General features: G+C 40.4%; 2 protein-coding genes across 2 annotated transcripts; one reads left to right on the plus strand and one right to left on the minus strand.

Annotated features, from left to right (window-relative positions):
• Positions 1–1,335: 1,335 nt before the first annotated feature.
• LOC146461932 (dual specificity protein kinase TTK-like) lies at positions 1,336–16,946 on the minus strand. Its single transcript, XM_085086281.1, has 15 exons — positions 16,792–16,946; positions 15,605–15,957; positions 14,337–14,443; positions 13,245–13,451; positions 12,225–12,491; positions 11,213–12,108; positions 9,222–9,373; positions 5,790–6,042; positions 4,888–5,016; positions 3,915–4,091; positions 3,103–3,184; positions 2,903–3,000; positions 2,201–2,446; positions 1,550–1,640; positions 1,336–1,384 (listed from the first exon to the last, which is right to left on the minus strand). The coding sequence occupies exons 1-15, from the start codon at positions 16,876–16,878 to the stop codon at positions 1,353–1,355; spliced, it is 3,177 nt and encodes a 1,058-aa protein (XP_084942407.1). The 5' UTR covers positions 16,879–16,946; the 3' UTR covers positions 1,336–1,352.
• Positions 16,947–17,018: 72 nt separating this feature from the next.
• On the plus strand, positions 17,019–21,952 carry LOC146461933 (DNA polymerase subunit gamma-2, mitochondrial-like). The gene is made up of 5 exons (XM_085086282.1): positions 17,019–17,625; positions 18,243–18,432; positions 18,982–19,132; positions 19,740–19,934; positions 21,600–21,952. The coding sequence occupies exons 1-5, from the start codon at positions 17,156–17,158 to the stop codon at positions 21,815–21,817; spliced, it is 1,224 nt and encodes a 407-aa protein (XP_084942408.1). The 5' UTR covers positions 17,019–17,155; the 3' UTR covers positions 21,818–21,952.
• The last annotated feature ends 2,596 nt before the right edge of the window (positions 21,953–24,548 follow it).

Consider the following 24,548-nt stretch of genomic DNA (forward strand, 5'->3'; position numbering starts at 1 on the left):
AAGTTGCTGTCACCGGCTTAGTTTACATTTGAGGCTGCAATCCATCTGAAATGACTGCAAAACTGTTAGTCCGTGTTATCAACACGGTCTTTCTTGGAAATCAAATGGACTTACAGGCGAACCAAAAATATAATCCCTGGACTTTTCACTGCCTTTGAGGTAGAATGTCGAGTTATCCTGACTAAATGAAAAACAGGCGTTTTCACGGTTTCCAAGGTCATTTCGGTTAGGGGAAAATGGATAAAATCAATGAATTTTTGTTCTAAAGTTTTTGTGTTACCGCGATGAAGATAAAATCACGATACAGTATCACAAGGGATGGGATTTTGGTCGCCTTTGAACATCTGCAACTCCGCTCGAGATTGACAGACTTTCTAAACGTAAGATTGTTTTTATAAATCTAAGTCATAATTTAGAGCACCACGGAGGTTTCGACGTTCGCAAACTGTCATTAGAAATCTTTCCATGTCGCTTGTAATAGTTTGATTTTGGCATATTTTGATTGCAAGGGTTTGTATAAGTTCTAAACGTACGTTAAAGGGCATTTATGGACGAGTCTGCTCTTAAAAACAAATACAATTTAAAGAGATATTTGCTTTCAAAATTCAACGATTTCGAGCGATGTTATGGAAGTTCAAAGTCGGCAAAAAATCAAATCCCGTACCCAGAGTCCTCATGCTATTTGGTCAGCGGTTTGTTGCCTGGACACACTCTGGGGAAATCGGAAAAAAATCGTTTGACTGGCTCGCCTGTTAACAGATCTGCCTTTTACTTGTGAAAAGAATTCCAGCAACCCAGAGTCTTTACAGGCGATCGACCACTTGCCAAGGACCCTGAGGAGTCTGGGTACGTGTTTGGCAAATATCCCACGCATCTACTATAATTTTTGGGTGTTTGCCCCCAACCAAGATGGCGTCGGACACCGTGAAAATGTTTTAATATTTCCTAACATTTCTCTAAGCCCTGTAAGGACCTGTTTTTTTTTTTTTGTTACCGTGACGACTTTGTTTTACATCTTCTCTAACTTACAATCCGTACGAAAAATAATGTATCTTGACATCTGGCGCTTACAATCGGTATAAAAAGAGAGCACTTGCCGTTGTAACTTTCATGTCAGCAAACCGGACATTCAGGTTCCACTGCTTCACATTACAAGCTGATTTATAATAGCTGTTGGTTATTCCTCAGATAAGAGGGAAAGTAACTTCAAGTTTGAGTCGCCAAATTCGATTCTTTATGTGTCCATGTTGTGGTATGATCAACAATTCACTAAACACGCGGAATCCACAGAGTAAAAAAAATCTGAGTGAAGAACAAAACGGTTTTTCGAGTTGATTTCTTGTGGCAGTTATTCATCTTCCAGTCGTTGTGTTCCATGACTGTTCTGCAAAACCGGAAAAGAGGAGTTGTTAGTTTCCCTTTCAATTTTCTTCAGTTACGAAGAAGGGCAACAAAGCCGCATTTGCGGAAGCACCTTTCCAAGGTGATTTTAGAAGCAAAGTGACATGTTACTGATAAAGGACAGTATCCATGCCGAGATGACACTTACCAAATGTTGATTCCGATATGTCGAGTGGAATTGCATTTCGGTATTTTACAGCAAGCTCTCGCTTCAACACAACATTAAGATCTGCATTTTCCTAAACGGTATAACAAACTCAATCAATCAATCAATCAATCAATCAATCAATCAATCAATCAATCAATCAATCAATCGATCGATCGATCGATCGATCGATCGATCGATCGATCAGTCAGTCAGTCAGTCAGTCAATTAATGGAAAGCAAATTAAAATAACCCCCCAAAAATTTCATTCGGTACTTCGCAAAAAGCATCCAATTTAACTTTTCGCAGGGCTGACATAGAGAACTTGAAAGAAGACTGTATGCAAACCAATTCCGATTTTCAGCTTCTATGGACCGGCCAAACTGAATTTGCTGTCATTGAAAAGAAAATCATCCTACATTTACAACTTTCCAATATACACTCATAACGCTGACAGACCGCTAGCAGCTCCCTTTTTCTTTTAAGGTTCACCGAGTGCGAGCGAGCGCGATCCCAAAAGCTAAGGGTACGAACGAGAAAAGATTAGGATGAGACGGGGTCTCCTCTTGCGCGCATCACCCTCGTATGGTCCCAATCATGATCCTCCTCTTCACTATATACTATAGGGTGAACAAACACTACACTGGAAAGTACCTTGTTCGGCTCGTTTGTGTCCCATCTCATGTACTTGTCATTCCCTGACACCTGAGGTGGTCTTAAGGCCTTCTGTGCCTGATTCAACGCTTGTACATCAATTCCAACTAAAGGATGACGGACTGCAGGGCCTGGGGCCTGGCGAGGTGGCACTGCATGCTGGGAATGTACAGGACCGAAGTGACTGTTGGGTACAGCTGATGAGAGGCTAATTTTGTTGCCAGCAAGAAGCTGTTTACAGAAACTCTGAAAAATAAAATTGTTGAAAATTAAGCAAGCATTTTTATCATTTTTTTTTTCGTGCCACCACCTATGGTTTGGCTGAAAGTTCACCGGCTCATTTAGGTTCCTCCAGTAAAAATAAAATAAAGAAATAAATAAGAGAGAAAGAAACGTTGAGATGAGGGCAAAAATGTACCAATCTACAAGACAGTGCATGGATACTGTTTTGCTCATGAAAATTACCAATTGGGACGTTCTCATTGTCGGTGGTCGTATTAATGGCTTGTAAGGTGTATTTATCAAAAAAGCAGACAATGCCGTTGCCATATACTTTAACCTGAATGAAGGATCAGAGAAATTAAAACTCTACAGTGTATGTTAAAGTGCTATAAAGTCAAGCCATGAATTTCCCACTGAGCGTTAGCCTTAGTGAAGAAATGGGAGACCACACGAGGCAGAGAAAAAATATAACAATTTTACCTGACTGACAGCTCTTATTGAACGAGGGGAGTTGACATCAGCTTTGGCGAACTCCATCAGACAGTCGAACATTTTATCCTCAATTTCCACCAGAGGATCTGAAAGCGAGGAAAGCGTAAATTCCCTCAAGTTTAGCGAGCCGACAAGTCGACAATTTGAGCAATGGTTAAAATGCGATTCCTATCTATTGAACAACTTACCGTGAGATGAAGAGTTGATGAACGGGTGAGCTAAGAGATGTGGAATGGTGTAGCGTTCTTTTGGATTACGACGGAGGCAGCCCTGAAAAACAAGTTAAAATGCGCTAAAGAAATTCACTCATCAGTGTCTTCATCAGATGTGCATGACAAAGAAGCGCGCAGGCTGATGACAAGGACGAACTAAAAAAAACACTCTACGATCAAATTAATAGAAACCAATCTTTAGAGCTTTCATAAGTCGAGTTCTTGAGTCAAGTGGCGGGAAATGACTTACGTGGTCGGGAGAAGTCGGCTTTGCCAAAACGGACTTTGAGAAAGTCTAAACATCATTTCTGCGATTAGGATAGTCCAACCAACGTTTACACGGCTAAGCCGGTCTAACCAGCGTTTCCACGGGCTAAGAGAGTCTAACCAACACTTACACGACTATGGCAGTTTTATCAACGTTTACACAGCTAAGACAATTTAATCAATTTGTCTCACGGCTTAGGCGGTCAGATCAACGTTTACATAGCTAAGATCGAGCTTACTTATCCTTGCGATCGACCGGCAACTACCAACGGAAATGATTGCTAATACGTAATTGTATATTTCCAAATGATCATCTCAGCATTTTGATTAGCGATTTACCAATCGTCGGTGAACAGACGAAAACCTTGACCGTCCCTTACTTTCTGCTCGAAAATGTACCCAGCATATAAGGGGGAGACAAAATTAACATTATGGCAATTGCCCACAATAAGCTTACTGGCAGAAAACAAAACCATGCTCAGTGAATAACTTTGCAAATCGAAACATATCGCTAAACAAACCTTCATAACGTCTAACAAGTTCTTATCTTTGATATCCCGGAACTCAATCTCGTGCGAAGGATCCATAATGCATTGCAGCTTAATAACATGGTTGGTGATGTGTTGAAAAGGAGTCCGCCCATAAACCATCATGTACAGGATACATCCAAGTGACCACACATCACTAGGGCGTCCGATCTAAGGAAAAAAAATTAGTCTGAAAACGAGATGTCAAGGCCTGTGTTGGGTACTGAGCAAGATCGTAGTCATAACTGTAAACGATTTGATGCCAGTATTCGAGCAAGGTGCCAGGAGCTTAAAGGGGCAGTGTCACCCATTTTTAGTGTCACTTTGAATAAATAATGGTGAAGTTTTGTTAACAATATCCCGTCTAGTGCACAGAAACTGTCAATTATGTTTGGCTGCGGATGGCTTGGATGGAACTGGATTGGAGCTTTAAAAAGTTGGTCAACTTTTTCAAGTTCTTCTTGTGTACTTAAGACAAGTCGCTAAAAGCTGATTATAGTTCGTTCTTCCTAGGAGAAAAGCCTTACTATTTTCTTCCCGGTGTTAAATAAGAGCAATTTCATGTTACAAACCAGGTTCTTTGTCAAATATTTGAGCGGGTTTGACCAAAATACAGCAAAATTGTCGTGACATGTACAGTGCCCCTTTCAAAGCTGTGTTCAGACTGTGATTCTAGTTTTCGTGGCGTATGCACCAAGAACCGTCAAATAGTTGTCTGGTTTCAATTTAATTTAAAGTATGCCTGACCCGTGAATAGGGCCTCCCCAGTAGTGCCAGTGCCAGTAGTGACCGAACACCACGCCATGTAAGCTATGTTATAAAAGCACCGACAAAAAGAGTTACATTATTTGTGGCTGTAAACGAACATCGTTTGCCTCTTTGTCGTTTCTAACAGATGCCCCGCGGCCAGTGATGACAAAACCTTACAAGGGCGATATATTCTTAAGGAAGAATAACTCAGTTTTACCTTCATTTTTGGTTTGGCATTTCCTGCACTGTCGAATCGAGATGCGTGAGAAATATCTTGAAAAGCTTCAGGAGACATAAAATTCAATGTTCCAACCTGTGTATCAAGCTCAATGCTCGTCTTGTCTTCCTGTAAACCAATAGAAAAAGTTACCCTATTAGCACTGTTTAAGGTGGCCGAACACAGTTTTCAAGTATACAGGTGTTAGTAAATATTATTTAAAAACTACGTACTTCTGAGTACCCGAAATTAGCATGGTGCAAAATTAACAGAGAAGGAATAAATTTTGATACTTCTTGTTTAAGCAAGGTGCAACACAGCAAGCTAGTAACCGTCCACAAATAAAATTGTTTAAGGTTTCAAGACAAAGCTTGGATTTCATGCCAGCAGAGCTCCACCCTAACCAAATCAATATTTGGTACTGTTAGGATGGAATTTTTGGAAAATATCAAACAGCCCAACCCCTTTGCTTTCTGGTAAGATTCATAACTAATGCAAGCAAAAACTGAAATCAGTGGCCTTTAATTTTTTCTAGTGCTGGAACGTCAGCAGAGGCATTCGCTCCCAGTGACCAAAACAAACAAACGAACAAACAAACAAAAACGAGAGAAAAACAAAAAAACAACGATAATGTACATAAAGTATTTTCAAGTTGTTGAATCTCCCCATCTTGCCGCTCCTCAATGTCTTTCAAGACAACTTTATTACTTGCATGAGCCTACATAGTTTCAGGACCTCCTTCCATTTTCAAGGACTTTCCAGTCGTGGAAAATTCTTGACTAAAATTCAAGTACTTTCCAAGATTTCCACGACAAGTACGAATCCTGTGGGAAGGAATAAACGCTTCGATTGATCTGGTCCCCTACGGTCCTCTGCATACGACTCTAAAGATCAGAATTTACCTGTAAAGTATGGGCGATTCCGAAATCAATCAATTTGAGTCGTCCTTCCACCAACAGGAAGTTTGCCGGTTTGAGGTCGCTATGGATGATTCCCTGCTGATGGATCACGTGAACAGCCTCCAGCATCTGTCTCCAGAACCCTTGCAGTTCTCCCTCGGTGATTTTCGCGCGGTTTTTTCGAAGGAAACCCGCGAGGTCAATACTGCCACATTCCATCACCAAGATTATGGCGCTCTTTTCCTGGCTTAGTTCCCTTAAAGGAGAAAGAGAAACGTTTAGTTTTTAAATACAAAAATGAGAAAGTGTATGGGTCTAGTAGACGCCTACAGCTGTTGCCATTTTATTCAATCGTAAAGCGAGTGGTTTCTACCTACCATATCCCATCCTTTTGTACAGGGTGTTTCAAAAGTTCGTTCCGATTTAAAGTTGTTTATTTCTTAAACAAATCAATTGTTTGTTAGAACTTTTTCAATAAATTGAGATAGATAATTTATTAAAATGGGTGGCAATAGCAATTTTAATTGTCAACTTGATGCCTTTGTTTCGATTTTCGCGCCAAATGTACACACGCGCGTTTTCCCGCCATTTTTTCGCGCCCTTTGTGCATGTTGTTTCTTTCCCGAATTTGTTGTTATTCTCTGATTTTTTTTCCTGAACTTTCTGTTTTCTCTGTTACGAAAATGAAGTCAGACATTGTTTATGCTAGAGCTCAAGCAGCCATATTACGATCATCTGGTCATTCAGTCAAAGAAATCGCTAAATTTTTTAACAAGACTGAACGTTGGGTGAACAAGTGGTCGAAAAGAGAGTGCTTCGAAGACAAACCAAGACGCGGGCGACCGTCTGTTTTGACAAATTGTGCTCGAAAATCAATCGAGAAAGCGAAGTACAAACGGAAAAATTCAACAAGGAAGATTACCAAGAATCTTCAGCAGAAAAATATCCAAGTTTCGAGCATAACGGTGTGGAGGTACATGACTAGGAAAGGATGGAAGGCTTTCAAGCGAAAGAAAATACCTCTGTTGAGCGAAAAGCAAAGAAAAGCCCGTTTGAGATTTGCCAAGAAATACGCGAAGCTGACAGCAGAGGATTGGGACAATTTTTTATTCACAGATGGGTGTCCTAAATATCTTTTCCAGTACCCAAATCCGAAAAAAAGATATTGTATGGGGCTCGCAGGAATGTGATGTTCCTCCAGCTTTCCAAGTGAAGCAAAGTGCAAAGGTGATGGCGTGGGGTGGCATGACGGGTCGTGAGCTCACAAAGTTACACATGCTACCCACAGGCCAAACCGTAACTTCTGAATACAACATCAACCAAATCCTTGAGAAAGAAGTCAAACCGTTAACATCAAGGCGTCAGGTTACAGGTGGCCTGATAGAGAGGAAGCTGTTTAGCTCAAAGAAAGAGATGACATTCGTTCAGGATGGAGCACCGGCTCACACTTCAAAGGCAACTCAGAGATGGTGTCAAAAGAATCTGCCAAACTTTATAGCCAAGGATGGCTGGCCAGCGAACTCTCCTGATCTCAATCCCATTGAGAACATCTGGAGTATCATTGACGAGACAACGTACAAAGATCCAGCCCCCAAAACGATGAAAGAGCTGAAGAGGCGACTACGCTTTGCATGGAAAAATGTGACTCTTAACACGCTAAAGGAACTTGCACATTCTATGCCTAGGCGATTAGAAAATGTCATTAAAAATAAAGGCGGGCATTCCGGTTACTAATAATTTGCATGATCGAATGAAAAATAAGCAAAAAATAATATACCTAATTTTTAAAAAGGTAGTTTAAATAAATAATGAAACGTTTGAAGAAAACAAATCGGAACGAACTTTTGAAACACCCTGTATTTACATTTATTATAGACGCGAACAGTCTCTCTTTTGCTCGAAAGTCCTCGGGGAACGTAAAACAACTAAGCGAGTACGATATTGGACCGGCAAAGCCGCGAGCCGCGAGTAGCGCACTCATGGCTCGCCCCTCGAATATCGTGCTCACTCAGTTTTTTAAGTTACCAGCGGATTTTCGAGCAAAGATAGACTACTCGCAGTCTACGTTTATTACCACCGACCGAGGTCTTGAAATGACTGGTAAGCTTATGCTGGCTGTGCATGAAGAACTTTGTCTCAGATCAGATGATTCTATCCCTTGGGCTATTGGCCTTGTCTCGTACAGCTTTGTCTTCTACAGTTTCAGTGCAGGGGGCATCTGTGGCCTACCTTCACTGACTGTGACAGCAGTTTACACCCACAAGCATTCTGGTAAAATTCCCCAAACAGTGTTGTAAAGCGCATTTATCATAAAAATGCATGTCATCATCATCCTCATTACCTGCGAACGCAGACGTATTTCCGGCTGTCGCTTCTCTCTCTTCTTTTCGGCGAAGAGAAGCGACAGCCGGAAATACGTCTGCGTTCGCAGGCTACATCCTCATCATCTACATCTACATTTATAAAATGTCGGTAAAACTGTGATCTATACAGATATCGCACCAACTGTACTAAAGCCGCCGTTACACGTTGAAACTCTTGTTTTTTCACCACTGCGACCGTTGCAGAAGTAGAAAGCGGTTCTACTTTTCGTGAAACTTGTCTCGTAACGGAAATTCGAAAAAGTTTCACGAAACCGACCATGTTACACGGCGCAACGCCTGCTGAAACTTGTTTCGCAGCGCCATTGCACACGAGTTTCAGCTAAAAGTTTCAACGTGTAACGGCGGCTTAAATATTAAAAGAAAGGAACAAAAAGAACTATCAACAATGCATGCAAATAAATGAATATAAAAATAAATAGATAAAGTTGAATAATGTGAAAAAAAAAATGGTAAAATTAAATAGAAAGTAAAAAGTCTAGCAATTCTTAACTAAGTAGTTAAGTAACTCAGATTGGAAAGTAGCTAGAGATTTTTGACTCTATTATGCCCACGGGTAGACTGTTCCATAGTCTTACGGTCCTTGGAAAAAAGGAATAGAAATAAACGTTTTTCTTAGCCTTTTCCTGTCAATATCATTCTATAAAGATGGCTTCTCCGAGCTCTACGTTCAGTATGGGAGTTGAGATAAGTGTGATCATTCAAATTCCCGCGATTTTTTTCCCTCCTCTGCACACGACATCAGATTATAACTAGAAATACGTGACTCGCAGAATCTCGCGAAGCTAGGGCTGGGTGGACAGTTGATTTGAAGTGAAGGAATGTGACAAGGCAGCTAGAAAGTATGAATTGTCTCGTTCTTTATGATAGTGATTGAGAGGATAGTGTGCCCTTTGAATAGCCCGACCCTTACATGCATGGGGGGGGGGGGGGGGGGTCCATAAACCAGGAAAAAATCCATACGTTAGAAACTTTCTTGGTGGAAACGAATCTTACGCTCAAAAGTCAAGGTAGAGCCCTGCGGAAAAAGGGAGGAGAAATTGTGTTTACTTACCAGTCAAACAGCTTGATAATGTTATCATTTCCTTGGAGTTTTTTCAAAAGATCAATCTCGTTGACGTAACTCTGCACGATGAAATCATCTGCTTCTTCCAAGTTCACATACTTTATGGCGCATATTCTTTTGCCATCAAAAGCTTGGTAAACCTGGTGGGATAAAAGGTTTTGTGGAAGACGTGAGCACATGACGGTGAATCTTTCATTATCTTTCTTAACTTGAACGCCACTCCTACCAATTTGGCTCCTGGATAGTTCGCCGTTTCTGTAGAAGTTGAACGAGTTGAAATAATCGCGACATAGCACAAATGAAATAAAGTTGTATTTTCAGGTGATGTTTTCGCTGGCGTTGCTGTCGTCGCTGCGTAAGTTCCTAAATAAAATGTGCTTGTTTCAACAGCGGTCCGTTAGAAACGAAACCCCTTCATTAATATAACGGTTTTTTTTAACGAAAAATACCATTAAACTATAAAAAAGTGAATTGCGGTAAATTTACAAATGTTCAAAAGTACATATCACTAATTACTAATCAGAGACTCGGTTACAATACTATGTTTATAACTGGGCATACATGTAAAAACTCTAGTGGTTGTAATTTCAATTTTAAATAACATGGCCGACAAGAAACTGTTGTACAGTTTGTGCAGTGTGAGCGCGTTCGAATTCTGCAACGCTCGCATAGTTTCATCCGCTCTGCTAGCAGGGAGGAGGTGGTGTAAACGTGATGACAAATTTCTGGGAAAACGACCAACATCTTCGCTACGCTGGGGTTTGGCTAATGATTTTAATGGTTTTAAAACGTTGAAAGAACTGGTTAGAGACCGAAGTGGACTAAAAGCAGCGTAGATGTCATTTCCAGTTGCATAAATTGGAAAATTCACTGCGATGATCACTTCTCACTTTCATCTACATCCGCAGTTCATATATGAATCATTTCATATACTTTACATCATTTCACTCCTCTCACGGGAAAATGGGAACCCACAATTGACCTTGCTCCCAATGTGTGGCTTCATAGCTCAGTTGGTAGAGCATTGCACCGGTAACGCGGAGGTCACGGGTTCGAATCCCGTTGAAGCCTGAATTTTTTTCAGGCTTCTAATTTCCAGTTGCATAAATTGGAAAATTCACTGCGATGATCACTTCTCACTTTCGTAGATGTCACTATTGTGTCTTCTAGCAGCAAAATAACAGGCCGTTAAACAGAAACTTAGTACCGTCATTTCCAAAGGAGTCTACAGTCGAGCCTCCCGTAAGCGGACACCCGTGGGACCAGAAAAAGTGTCCGCAAAAGAGAGGTGTCTGCTTATGAGAGGTTAAAAATGTTAGTAGTGTTTGTACGTAGCTGAAAATTTGCCCAAGTGCCCGCTTTAATACCAGAGGTGTCCGCCTACGGGAGGTGTCCGTTAGCGGAGGTTTGATTGCAGTAGCAGTTAATTTAAAATTAAAAGGATTTCCACCTCTGTTTACCTGGCCCCAGTTGTTCAAAGAGCGGATCACTTTATTCAGTGTATAAAATGTATTGGTTGAAGCACATTTTTTCTGCTGAGTAGCGATTTATCCACTAGATATCCGCTCTTTGAACAACTGGGGCCTGGTTTGAACGTAAATCCAATCGCGTGATAACATCTATTCATTATACCGGAGGTTTTTTTGTTTGGGCTTGTGGAAAGGGTTCGTTGTAATGTGAACTGTTTTCGTTATAACGGGAATTTTGTTATACCGGGGTAATGTTCCATAGATTTGGCTGTAACTTGAGCCGGGCTGAGGAATATTGTTCGCTATACCGGGGTTCGACTGTATTGTAAAAAAAAAATATACATAAAAATCTACATGGAAAATTAGCGACTATTATAATATACACTTACAAGAGCCCAATAATTTATACATGCACTATGGAATTGGTTGGGTTACTCGCTGGGTTGCGTCAAAAGATGTATCTGACTTTTCTCGCAAAACCGAGGAACACATCACTTTTCAAAATCTTACCTTGCTGGAGCCTCCTTTACCGATAGTCCCCAGTCTCTGATAGCATTTTCCCTTCACGACAATAACATCTTGCTGAGCCTGGGGAGTAGCGGGGGCCACTGGGTTCACATACTGCAAACCCGAGGGGTACCCTGAGGCAAAACCCATACTGGGGTGTTGGACTGGGACCGTTTGCAACTGACCACTGTGATTAATGTGTGGAATATCAGGCTGCTGTTGGAAAGAGCCGCTATGACCGACAACTGGTGCCAATGAACTTGAATTTTGTTTCTGAAAAGTGCTTGATTCGCCAGTTAGTATGCTGTTGGATGACTGTGCATTTTGCCCCTGAGGAACTGGAATTTGCTGAGCTCGAATTGTTTGCTGGCAACTTGGCCACGCCTCGGCCTGCTGTTGTCTGTTATCATTAATATTCAGGGTTGCTGAGTGGGGGTTTGCAGTACTTGACTGTGAATGTTCTTGTATTGTACTATTATTCCATTGCCGGTTAATAGAGATGTGGTTGTCTTCTCTTTGTGAAACAAACAAATCCTCTTTGCGTTCATTTTCTTTACTCTGTTCCTGGTTTGGAGCTGTCCTTTGAGACGTACCAGTGGACTTAGTCTGGTCATTTTCTCTGTCTGCCTTTGAACTGCAAGAGGCAGTAGGTACACTGCCACCTGTGATGCGATTTCCTTGAACACCTGACGTCATCTCAGGCTGACAGCTTTGTTGTGGGTCATCCACAGTAAGGTCCAGTTCTGTGATTCCATCCAAATCATCACTAGGCTCTTTCACTGATGGAAGGGGCATCTTCACCCTCACAGGGAGACCAAAAGCTTTTCCTATTCCTGGGCCACGCCTTGTTTTGTTACGCCGAACTGACAGATTCATGCTTGAAACAAGACTGTTGGTGGCTGGCGAGAGAGCAGAACAGACAAAATCATTGCAGCAGATAAACTACTGGGTGGATTCATGTACTAGATACTACGTGACACTTCATCTACTAGATATTGATCTCAAGTGAACTGACCTGATCTGAAATCAGGTGTAGATTTCACGGTTGGTTTTTGCGTGGACATGCTGCACCTCTGTCGTTGGTTGGGATGACTGTGCTGGAGAGGAATGGTGTCTGCTTCATCACTACTGCTACTAGTACTGATCCGTCTGCAGCCCAATGGCTGCTTGCCAGAACTCTCAAGGACACTAGGTAGCTTGAAGGAAATCACAGCACTTGTGTTGTCGGCAACTGTTGAAGTGCCATTGTCAGTGAATCTGCTTCCTGTTGAACTGTCATCACCTACATTGCAGGTGCAGAAGCAGAATTTATTGAATTTAAGTGTAGTTAAGCTTGTATTATGAAGTAGGTTTTAGAACAATAATGTTGCGTCAACAGATCAGACATACAGCTGTAGCAAATTTCAAATGCAAATCCTTGTCTAATGCTTGAATAAGACCAGCATTTTGTTAAAAAATAGTTTGAATTAATTTAATTACAGTCAGACACATAATGTCCTTTCCTGAGTAGCATTGTTATCAGTAATGTTTGTATCAGTCATTTAACAACTCTAATAATTCTAATGGAACTCAAAACTGCTGATTTTACAGTATTGATAAGGAAAGCATGAGGCCAGACCCTGTTTTTGCCACTGTAGGTAAATACCATGATCTCTGTTTATTATTATTACCAGGGACCAAAGTGACTGAAAGCTTTACAATGTAGAATCAATTAGGCATGGAAATGTGTGAGTAAACAAGGCAAAAATGACAACTGTTGTTACTTAATCTTTACAACCAACTGCTGCGTTCAATTCCAACTCACTTACTGTAGTTTCTAAGAACCTACTGGATGTTGGACAGCCCTCCTTGCTTATAGGTAGGAGTATTAGCTGTTAACAATAATTATTATTGCTAACCTACACTGTAAGTAAATGTGATTGTTAATATTGATAATGATAACAACAACAATAATAGAAATATTAATATTATTATTAAATATTTTATATTTATTATTCTTATTCTTATTCTTCTTCTTATTATTATTATAGTGTACCTGTGCTTAACGGAGATGAATCCACGGAAGATTCACTACTCTTTTGTTTCATGCTGTAAAAACCTGTCAGAGTCAGCTCATCACAGTCATCAATCAACACCTTTTTTCCTACCACAAAACTGTCATATGCTTTTAAAAGCAACTCCTTGGGTTGTGCTCCAAAATCCTTCCCTTTACGCAGCAATCTTTGACATTTGCTTTTGTTACCTGCAGTTAAAAATAAAGTAAGGTCTACCTTTCCTGTGCACATATCTCTTAAACCTGACAATTTAGGCTCCACTATTAAATTTGTGTCAAAAATACATGTAATTAATTTCTATCAGCTAGCGAATCCTTTTTGCATCACTTGTTTGTTTACCACTTATTTAACTTTTATTTTAGTCAATTTGTAAACACCAAATTTATTTGAATGTATTTAGTTTAGTATAGACATACCTACCTGCCTTGACTAGCTTCAGCTATTTGCGGTTAGGTATATCACCGGCTTGAAACTGTCTGTTTTAATAATTAAAGTGTTCTTTTGTTTTTAGTTGTAGCTTGAATCAGACCATGGGCTTTTTTGTTACTTTCACCCCTAGCCATATACTAGGGCCTTGAGCTAGATAATTACTGAAACACAAGAGCCCGATACTGGTACCGACTTGCAACACAATAACAGAGTCTCGTAAAATTTATCACATACATGTAAACAAAAATGAGAAATTTGTAAAGTACAATACTCAGGAGAATGGATATGGGGCCATTTTCAAGAGGGTGACTGTACTTTATTTTTCATAAGCCATAGGCCAAAGAAGTGCCTGTAAATCATTAATTCTTATTTTGCCGTGGTCACAACCAGCCTGGTTGCAAGGTGGGTTGCACAGTACAAGTTAACGTTGCAGTAAGTTGAACCAAACGTGTGTTCCAGAAACAACTGCTGGATCTCAGACTTTAATTGAGAAGAGTTCAATTTTGACTGAACTAAACATCTTACATTAGCAGTGAGTGTTAACAGTAAGTTTAACACGCTATATTTGCCCCTGGGTATTAAATGTAAACGTGTCTTTGACTGAGTTACTGAATCATCGAGGGAAATTAAAATTGATGACAAACCTAGTGACAGCTCAAACTGAGCCCACGCTACAAAAACAATAGCGAAGAGTTTAGCGTTGCTTCTTGCCAACTCGAATGTTCTCCTGGCGTCATCTTCTGAGATTCTCCTGTTAAGAAACAATAATTATTAATAATTAAAATTATTAATAATATTAATTATTATTTTAAATGTTAAGGTAATTAAAAAAATGTTTTGGTAGAAAAGAAGTGACAGTTAGGGCCTCTTCATATGAGTTCGGTAACCAGGCTGGCCAGGCAGGCGGGACAAATTTTGTCCTCTGTTCATATGGGAAATTTATCCCCGGCTACCGAGATGAAAAATGCCCAAAAAGCCCCAAAATACCTGTGGAACAGCGTTATGACTTGTCAGCGACCTTACAAGCCAGTTGAAAATGTTTCGTCCCGGGCAGTCTCGGTATCCGGGCTGGAGCATTCATATGGGAAAAATTTCCAGCACGGTTACCAAGATATCGGTTGCAAAAACCGAGATCTTGGTAATCGGTCCAGCCCACCTTCACATATGAACACATCGAAATTTTGTGAAGAAAAGAGTGGCGAGGTGAGATCACAGAAATGGAACCAGCCCGGTTGACCAGGCTCATATGAAGAGGCCCTTATTGGTATTTGAATTGGCTTGTTGTAGGATTCAAATAAATGTGTCCTTTGTTAAAATTATCTCACGTATGAGGTATTATTTTGAAATTAGTGTCAGTGACACGGCTTATTTAAACAAGTACTGCTGAAACAAAGTACCGTATTTCCTTGAATAATAGCCGCCCCTGGATTAATTGCCCCCCTTTGACGAAAATATTTAAAATAATCGTCTCCCTCGAGTAACCGCCCCCCCCTCCTCCTCTTGCCATTTTCTCTTTCTTCGATCCCCTCCCTCTCAAGTTAAAAATTGACATCTTGGGTAACAAACGAGCTTTCAGTTAATCATCACAACTGAATGTTTACAAATCAGCACCGTTTTTGTTTTTACATTTTTTTCTATGGTAATGTTCATGTCTTTCACTTTTTCAGGCTCCGACGCGGAAGATATTGACATTGAACATTGATTAATCAACGAAACACTTAAAAAGCCCATGTTCAGTTTTGATGTGATTAGTTTTTTTGATTTAATGGTATAATGAAACAAAATATTTAGGGCACAACCTCCTTTGAGAAATATTTGAAATAATCGCCTCCCTCGAATAATCGCCCCCTTTAGGTGCAAAAAAACAAATAATCGCCCGCCTATTCAAGGAAATACAGTAATCCTCACTTACATTTGCAGTTTTGCACATTCCACAAGAAGTCTAGCATATGAGAAACTTCTTTTATGTTCTTCGGCTGAAATTTGATTGACAGCTTTCTCATACAGAAATATTAGATGCTGACAAGTCTCCACAGTAAGATCTTTGCCAGCTCTTGTTCGTTGATGGGCCAAAAACTCAAGCCACTCCTCTGGCTGGTTACCGTTGTCTTGAATTTTCTGAATAGCTGTTGTGTAAGGGTCCATATTCGATGTTCTAGGTCTTCGGCCAACAATACAAGCAGCAGATGTACTGCAGTAGCAACATAAACAAAGCCACTGACTAATGCCTACATGTGTATATGTACAGTCGTCTCTGAAATCAGTCTAGGAAAAGGAAACAACACAGTCAGCATGGAGTTAATAACAGTGTTTATGGTGTCATCGAGTCTACAGTAGCCAGGTTAATGTCGTCACAATTAATGATTAACCTTGATAAAATTCATTGGCCTGTGAACAGGCTACGATAGGGGATAGGACGAAAGAAAACACCGCAAGCGAAGCGAGCCGGGGGGAAAGGCCAACTTCACTCGGCTCGCTTCGCTCGCGGCCTTTTCCTTCGCCGTTTCCTTCGCCCTATCCGGCTACGGGAGCCTGTTCACAGGCTAAAAATTCATGCACAGGATCATACTATACAGGATTGTCTAGGACCTCCCGGTGAAATCCGATATTGGATCCTTTGCCAGGATCCTAATGAGATTATGTAGGATCCTGTTCCTTACCCTCTGGTGAGAATCTGGTTAAACTTGGATGTTGTACACTCTGGGAGAAATTAAACTGATGCAAGCTTAAGTTTAACCTTTGCTCACAGCGACAAATAAACCAAGAGTACATCAAAGAGAATCTCCTTTGTTCTTATTGCTTACAGATCTGGGTTCAACGAAGCAGCATTCACAAACGTTTTCAGTACAACATCTCTAAACAATTGCACATGTAAATACGATTGAGTTCATTCATTTGGAATCACGATCAACTCGCGAGCAGCCTGCTTTAACCTAAACTTTATATTGATCGGCATGAAATACACTGACGATTGAAGCTTCTTTCGGAGCTTTCAGCTCGAGAAAATTACTTCAGGGAGGTTGCAAAAAAACAAAGAAACATGATAGTTCTTGTTAATATAAAGGAAACAGAGAAATCACAGGCTAATTGACAACTTACCTGGTTCAAACAACGAGCAACCTTCCGACATCTTTCAGTGATGTTTTGAACCGATTCAAGTGAAGCCGCCTTCGAATAAGCTGTCATTTGATTGGTTGCACTAACTAAAAGAACGATTGTGATTGGCTGTATTGAATTTAAACGTGGAGCGCGATGTCAGTACGATTTTGCCTGTCAGCGGTATTTCGATCAAAACAAAAATGGCGGACAAATTGAAGCCTTTTAGGCTGTAAATAGTTTCGTACAATTTCAACGTAAATTTTCCAGATCTCGCGTGAAATTGAGTTTAGTTGTATGACTTTAACATTGAGCGTGTATGGAGGTAGTGTTCGGAAATTTTACTTTGCTTTAAGCTGGCGATCTCATGTCTCGCGGCTTGTTTGAGAAGGTTACCAAACTCTGCGAAAGTCGTGGATTTTCGATCGAATCATGCATTGAAGGATCGCTTGGAAAAACTTATACTTACCACTTCGGGCCGCTTGGCACAGAACTTAGGCGTAACTTGAAGAACGCTTGGTGGTATGATGTGGTTCTGTCAAAAGCTAATGTTTATGGCTTTGAAACAAATGGGGGCAGAACTCCCGCGCCAAATAGTCAAAGCATGTCATCACCAGCTTTGAGTGACAGTGAGAATGGAAACGATCAAGGAAGCGCAATAACAGAACCTGGATTAAGTAATAAATGTTCATTTCCAGAGAAGCATTCCTGGACTTCTGAGGATACTAATAATCTAACTCAGTTGGTAAGGTTTGTTCCTGGAATTAAAGTACCTTTTGGAATGGCAAGGAACATAAAGTACATATGGAAGCCAGACAGTGACAAATATGTCCTGAGGTATGTTGTCTCTGATCATCATTTAGAAAAATTGATGCAATTTTACGACTGGTTAAGTTGGGTGTGTATGAGGTACTGAGTGGGTAAAATCTCCCCCTCCCCTCCCTTGGTGAGTTGTACTACTTGGAGCTTCAGAGCAATTCATGCAATTATAAATCACTGGCACCAGATTCATGAAACCCTTTTGGGATAAGATATCTCCTAAGAATGTTATTGTTGGAATACAAAAGGTTATTGAATGTTTAGAAATAGAACTTAGGATTCATCTAAACTTTCTGGGACAACTTCTTGAATCCGTCTCGCAGAGGTCCATGGTTTTGGCTCAAGTCAGGTGGAGCCCTATGTCCTCTGTAGGGAATATTATTTGCACTTCTTCTTAGGACATCATGGCAAAGGGAATTGCAATCAGTGATTCTACCTCACCTTTAATGTTTCCTCAGGTTTTCTTACTATAAGATCCAGGAACCTCCTTATCTTTTCCTGTCATCCATTGACAGAATATTCTCATTGTGGCTTACATGGAATCAGTCACATGACAAAGACCAGCATTAGATGCATACATTGTGTGATCTTAGCAGCACTAAAAGCATTTTCTTTGAAATGATTTTCATGTATAGGTCTTGTGAAAAGGAAGTCTTGACTCTCCAGTTCTTTTGTGCTGAAAACAGAGTGAATGACTGGTTAAATCACTGGAAAAGACAGAGACTTGTATGGTGGAAGAGATTTGCAAATGTCCGTTCAAATTACAGTCTTTACGAAGAACAGTCAGATCTTGAACCTGGCTTGAACAGTCAGGCCTTTGTACAGGTGAGGTACACTTTTTCTTGAAAAACCACGTTGGGTCCTAATCTTAAATTTAATTTGTAATTTAGACTTCAGTTCAGTCTCACTAACTGACTTCAATTTTGGGCAATGTAAATGTGTGTGGCTGACTTAACGTATAACCATTTGTACTGTGGAGGGTTTGGTGGCTACATGTGTGTTTAAGTTCTCAGGGCACTAAGGGGGTGTTTAATGTTTAGGCGGGGTTGCTTTATCAAGGAAATATGGTAAGTTTGTACTCAGTGTCAACTTTGCTGCAGGAGGAAAGGGGGTATAAGGCGTCTAGGTGTCTCAGTTGTTTGCCTGGGCTTGGAGGCCCCCTACTCATTCACAGAGAAAGTAAGGCACAGAATGCAAAATGTTTTCACTCTGGGACCACAGGCTCCCACTTAGGCAATGCCATGAAGACTTTAACTTGTTTATGCCACCTCTTTCCCTTTTAAAGCTAACTTCTTCAAAGGATAACATTTTGAAAGTGTAACCTGTATCCAAGAATTCTTAACCTGTTTGACATTTGCTCCCACTTTCTTACAGTATGCATTTCCATGGGGACAAGAAACAGTTGACTCTTTGACTGTCAGATCTGATCTTCACAAGCATATGACAACAGAGTGGCTTGAAAAAATGCCATTCGACAAGGAATCACTACCCCATGTCATCCAGATCAAAACTGATCTAAATAGAGGTAACACTAGTGTTATTCTCAATGATTGTCAAATAATATACATTCCTTACAAGTGATGAGAATCAGTTTGTAACTTCCTTGTCAACATTACTACTGTACTAACAATTTATTATTAAACCTCTAATTAAACATAAAGGACAGCTGAGAATTTACTAAATACTGCAGATAGCTGGTGATGGTGTAAGATGACACGACTCAACTTAGTGGCTGCTCAAAATAAGGAAGTTTTTTAAAACTTTTGTACACTGAATTTGCTTGCTGAAATAAAGCTAACCTTTCAGTTAGACCTCTAACCTTGATCACTAAGAAACTTTGCCTCTGAAAATGAGGTTAGTAGATGCTTGAGTGAAGTCCGTGGTGCCTGAAGGGCCAGTCCCCCCCCCCCCCCCGCCTTGGCACGTGCTCTTAGGAGATTATTCCAAACCAGTGGCAGGTTGGGTCTATCCCCAGACTATAAAAAGAGTAAACTTATGAGATGGTGTAGCAAGGGTGAAGATACTTGGCCACTACAACATTGGCTGTTATGGAGAGCTGTTTTGTTATCTATGGTTTTAACATTTGAGAAATAAAAAGGACCACACATTGATACAAAAGCGTTTTGTTGTAGGATTTTTATCATTTTTGATGGATGCCTATTTAGAGAAAGAGCGATCTGATAGCAGCGGCAATGTGGACCTGCGTACAGTGCTTCACCTTCATCCTCAGTTGGCTCCTGTTAAAGTTGCAGTTCTTCCTCAAATCCAACAACAAAGTGAGCTCTGTGATGTTGCACACCAACTCTCGTCAGAGCTTCGAGAAGCAGGTGGGTTAAATAGCTCAAGGCAGTTAGAAATTGACAAGTGTTGGTGGAGGTTCGGTAAGGGTTAAGTTGGGTTCACTATCGCAAGAGTTACGACTGTTAAAATTTGACCGGCCAAAAACGGGTAGTGTCCGAGCAAAAACATGTTTGACCGGACAACGTGACCGGTGCCTGCCCCTTAGTTATTTGCAGCCCTGCATTTGTCAGGACTCGCCAGCCAGACCGGCCAATCTGTAAATCGAATGTGTCATGCTGAAGGGATGGTGCTGCTAAATCTTGAAAGATAATCACTCTGGAAATGGTACGCGCTATTTTGAAGAAATTCGAAGGACTAGGATAAAACTTATCCTTCAAATCGGTGCATTCCGTTTACGAACTGACCGGTGTGGACTGCCAATTCTGATAAATGCAAGGCGGTCTACCTTATTATAGGAAATTAACAATGCACATTGACAACGCGAAGAAAATTTACATTACACTTAATTAACCCGAATTTTTCAAAAGTTAGGTTTACATGCATTAAATTAACGCGAATTTTTCGATAAGCATCTTGCTTTCTTTACTGCGATTTTCATAATTCTGCAAACTCGCACTTTACATTTTTGAATGCCAAACTGCGTTTTGGCTTCCGTCAATAAAACCTTCCACGACAAGTGCACGGATGTTTCTAAGTTTTTTTTAAAGCCGAAAATTTGGTTTTAAGCCTAACTAGACCCTATCAATTCAAAAGATAGTGACTCTGAAGAGTCAATAGAGGAGTCATGAACTAATAAGGTTTTGTAATGAAATAAAGGTGCTTTAAAATAACAATGTTGTAAAATAGCGTGCATTAAATTTACATCGACATTAATTAAGATACATTAAATTAACGCGAATTTTGTAAAATAAAGTGCATTGTTAATTTCCTATAATAAGGTAATTCTTTTCTTGTGAGAGTGGTAGTGTTCATTTTAGTCGATCCATTTTAATTTAGATTTTTATAAGCCCCACTAGTGATGAACATCTAATTTCTCCTCAGAATATCTTCCCAGAGATTTTGCATGTTGATACAAGTATCTGTTCTTAAAGATTGTTTGGGCTAGTCCCTCCATGGAACAGAAAATCAAAACTGAGGTTCTTAAAAACTAATCCACTGGGTTTTGGTTCGCTGAAGTGATTATAACCTGTTTGCCTTTCTTGTTTTGGTTTCGGGTATATTTTATGTGAAAAAATTCACACAATCCAAACAGGAGTGACAGATAGAACGGCTTTCAATAGTGTCGAAGGTGATTTCGCGTTAACCTGGTTTTGTTTTACGGCGCTCTATGATTGGTTGGCAAAGTTCGCGCCATTTTCTCAACCAGTTGGAAGCCAAACCAAAACCAATCGTGGCTTGGTGGCAAGCGGGTTTTTCCGCGCTTGTCGCCGGTTACATGTATTTGCTTCAAATTTTGATTGGTTTATTGTGTTGTTTATTTCTGATATGATTATTCACAGCAATTACTTTGGTTCAGGTTTTGGTTTTACGACACTCAAGACAAATGAAAACCCTGTCTTCATAAAAGGCTGGGATAGGGACTTTTCCCAGTGGTGTGGCATTGACAGTCTTCAACTCCTTATAAAAGTACATTTCTACACTTACAAGCCTTTGTTTCAAGTTAGGTTTTTTTTTTCTTTCAATATTTCAAGGGATCAGTACACAGTGTTCACTACACACCGATGTAGACGGGTGCTATGCTTATCAAGACGAAATTGGAACTCCCTACTGCGTCACGATCCTCGACACGACACTACAAAATGGAATAGTGATGTTTAGAAGCAGAAACACGACTCTCCAGGAGTTCATGCATGTGTCAGACATACTAAGCACCGTCAAAAAGCACCTTGGGTTGAATGCGTTTATGTGACTTGACAGCAGAAACAATAGGCAATTTCCGAGTCACTTTGAACCTCATTTTGAAAGCGAGGCTTTATGCATGGTTTTCATTTTGAAAATTTTCTTTTGAACAGCTACACACTTAGCCTCGTTTTCGTGGTGAGGTTCAAAGCAACTCGGAATTGGCCCTTCAGCAAATGATCACTGTATAATGTAATATCTATAATTAAAACTGAATTATTGTATAATGCAATTCGAGGGATTTGATTGGCTTAGCGGCCATGGTATATGAGCCATTATACCGTGGCCGAGAAATGGCGATCATTAAATTGTCTGCTGGTCTTTCTTGCACAGCGAAATCAGTAAGATCTAGCAATATTTCTTGATTGTTTTTAATGAAACAATTATTCCACTTGCACTTGTTAGATATGAGATGATGGATAGCCAACTTAGCGCTACGCGCCTCGTTGGCTATCCATCATCTCACATCCAACGCGCGCTCGTGGAATAATTGTTAAATATCGTTAAATTATGAAATTAACTACTACCTGAAAGGAGGAGCCACCGGATTTTGATTTTAGTCGTGAATCCCGAGGGAAGTAACTTGGACGGCACGAAAATAAGTATTTTTCAATTTTCAGTTCAATTTATTACAATTCAACCCGGGAATTCAATGACAAGACATTAACATTGATAGCAGAAAAAATAACATAAAGAAGAGAGAGAAGAAGTGTCATTGGACTGCTCCTTAAAAGAGTAACAGTCCACAAATAAGAAAAAAAGAGGTGTAAGATTACTTTCTTAATTGGAGGTCCCGGAACCTCGGATTTAGAACAAACAAAAAGCCTGTCATTTACTTACATACTCAAAGTGAAAAATCTCATCAAATTTACTATGATTGTCTGGTCCAACCTCTTTCCACCCTCTTCCTCAGCGTAAACATGGTTCAAGGTCGATTTCAAAACAAATAGAAGGCTGGCACAATGTTATTTCCTTATATGTAGTCTTTGGAATACCTATAAAAAATGAAAATGTACAGTTGTCTATCTACGTTATACTTTTCTGTTCGCGGTCCAGAAGGCCGGCCTTCTGGTCGCAACGTTTTCGGTATTTCCGTGGACGGATTACAACTTGGAGCTCTACCACTCGCCAACCGACGTCTTTTTGCAGTTTCTTACACCCTACACCTTCCAAATGTAATATGACGTTCAGTGTTTAACGGGAAACACGTCGTCGAATCTTTACTAGAGACCCTAAGCTATGTAAGCCCAACCGTGTCGACCTAACCCCACGAAAAGAACGTGAAGCACACAGGGCTGTTGGAATCGAAGGTATAACGATGAGAGTTTCTTTCAAAACGGTTTGATAGTGAAAATAACGAACTTATTACTCAGGCCGTAAGGCGGAACGAGTTAAGGTTTCGGTTGCATTATCAAATTCTTTTTTCTTTTTGGGGTCGCGATGGGCCGAGAGATAAGACTTCGGGGGCCCGTTTCTCGAAAGTCCTGGTAACTTACCGGGCCCGTTAAGTAATTTGTAACAAATGTTTCTTAAAAGAAGTCAATTTTTGTTAGCTTTGAATAACTAAATTTTAAAATCTTATAATTCTATGAAAACATTGGCGAAGTACCATGTCTGTAATCATTGTGTAATCGGCGAAAAAACATTTAAAAATATACTTATCGGGCCCGGTAAGTTACCGGGACTTTCAAGAAACGGGCCCCGGGCCACGAGTTATTGTTCTCGGTCTCGTTTTTTGTACTCGGCTGGTACGAGTTACGTTTTCTCTCGTGTTATCAAATTCTTTAAATTCTCGGTCGCGTTCTTTGTTTTCGGGCCGTGGCCGTGAGGAGTGTTTACAATATGCGAGCCAGACGTGCGAGGCATGAACAAAACATGCGAGGCATGCGAGGCATGAACAACCCCAACATAAACTGCTAACCGTTAAGCTAACCGGGGAGCTATTTAAGCTAATCTAAGTGATATTTAGGCTAACTGGAGTTCTCTTTAGGCTAACCGAAATGTTTTTTAGGCTAACCTGAGTGCCTCAAGGTTAGTTTTGTTTAACCGAAAATTTGGCAACTAAATCAGTCTATGACCTCGCGGGCCAAGATAGACAAAGATGTCCCACGTTTACTATAGAAAAACAATCAATGTAGAAACGGTTTCTGTCTTCAAATGAAAGGTGAATAACGAATACTTTCCCTGAATTTCATTTAAAAATATAAACAGCGAAACATTGAAAAACGTACAAGGATATAAACGTACGCGTGATGCGTAACGTTACTCTAGATCCCGGGGAGAGGGGGGGGGGGGGGTAGGGAGGCGCGGCCCGGGCGTTCAAACCCTGACCCTGTTTAAGACGCAATTCTCCGATTTCCCTTTTCCGTTTAAGACAGAATTCAAAATTTTCAGGCCCTTTCTAAGACATTTAACCCAAAATCACACCCTGTTTAAGACTAGAATGAAATAAGAATACACTAGTTTCTTACTGTATTTTAATGCATTGGCAATCACAATCTGTTTAAGCCATTAGGTCATGTAGGGATACCCTGTTTAAGACAGAAAGTGATGAAATAGATACCCCGTTCAAGACAAAACACCCTGAAAACCATACCCTATCGGGCCGCACGTCCCCGTTAAGGTCACATAAGGGAGTACCCCCCCGGGTCTAGATCATACCGAAAATTACGATCCGTCATTGACCCGGCGTCACATACATAATAGGACCGTACAAATGGTTTCTGTCTCTAAACGAAAGG

Source organism: Pavona decussata, unplaced genomic scaffold (assembly GCF_977016875.1).
Source record: "Pavona decussata unplaced genomic scaffold, jaPavDecu1.1 SCAFFOLD_193, whole genome shotgun sequence".
NCBI lineage: Eukaryota > Metazoa > Cnidaria > Anthozoa > Scleractinia > Agariciidae > Pavona > Pavona decussata.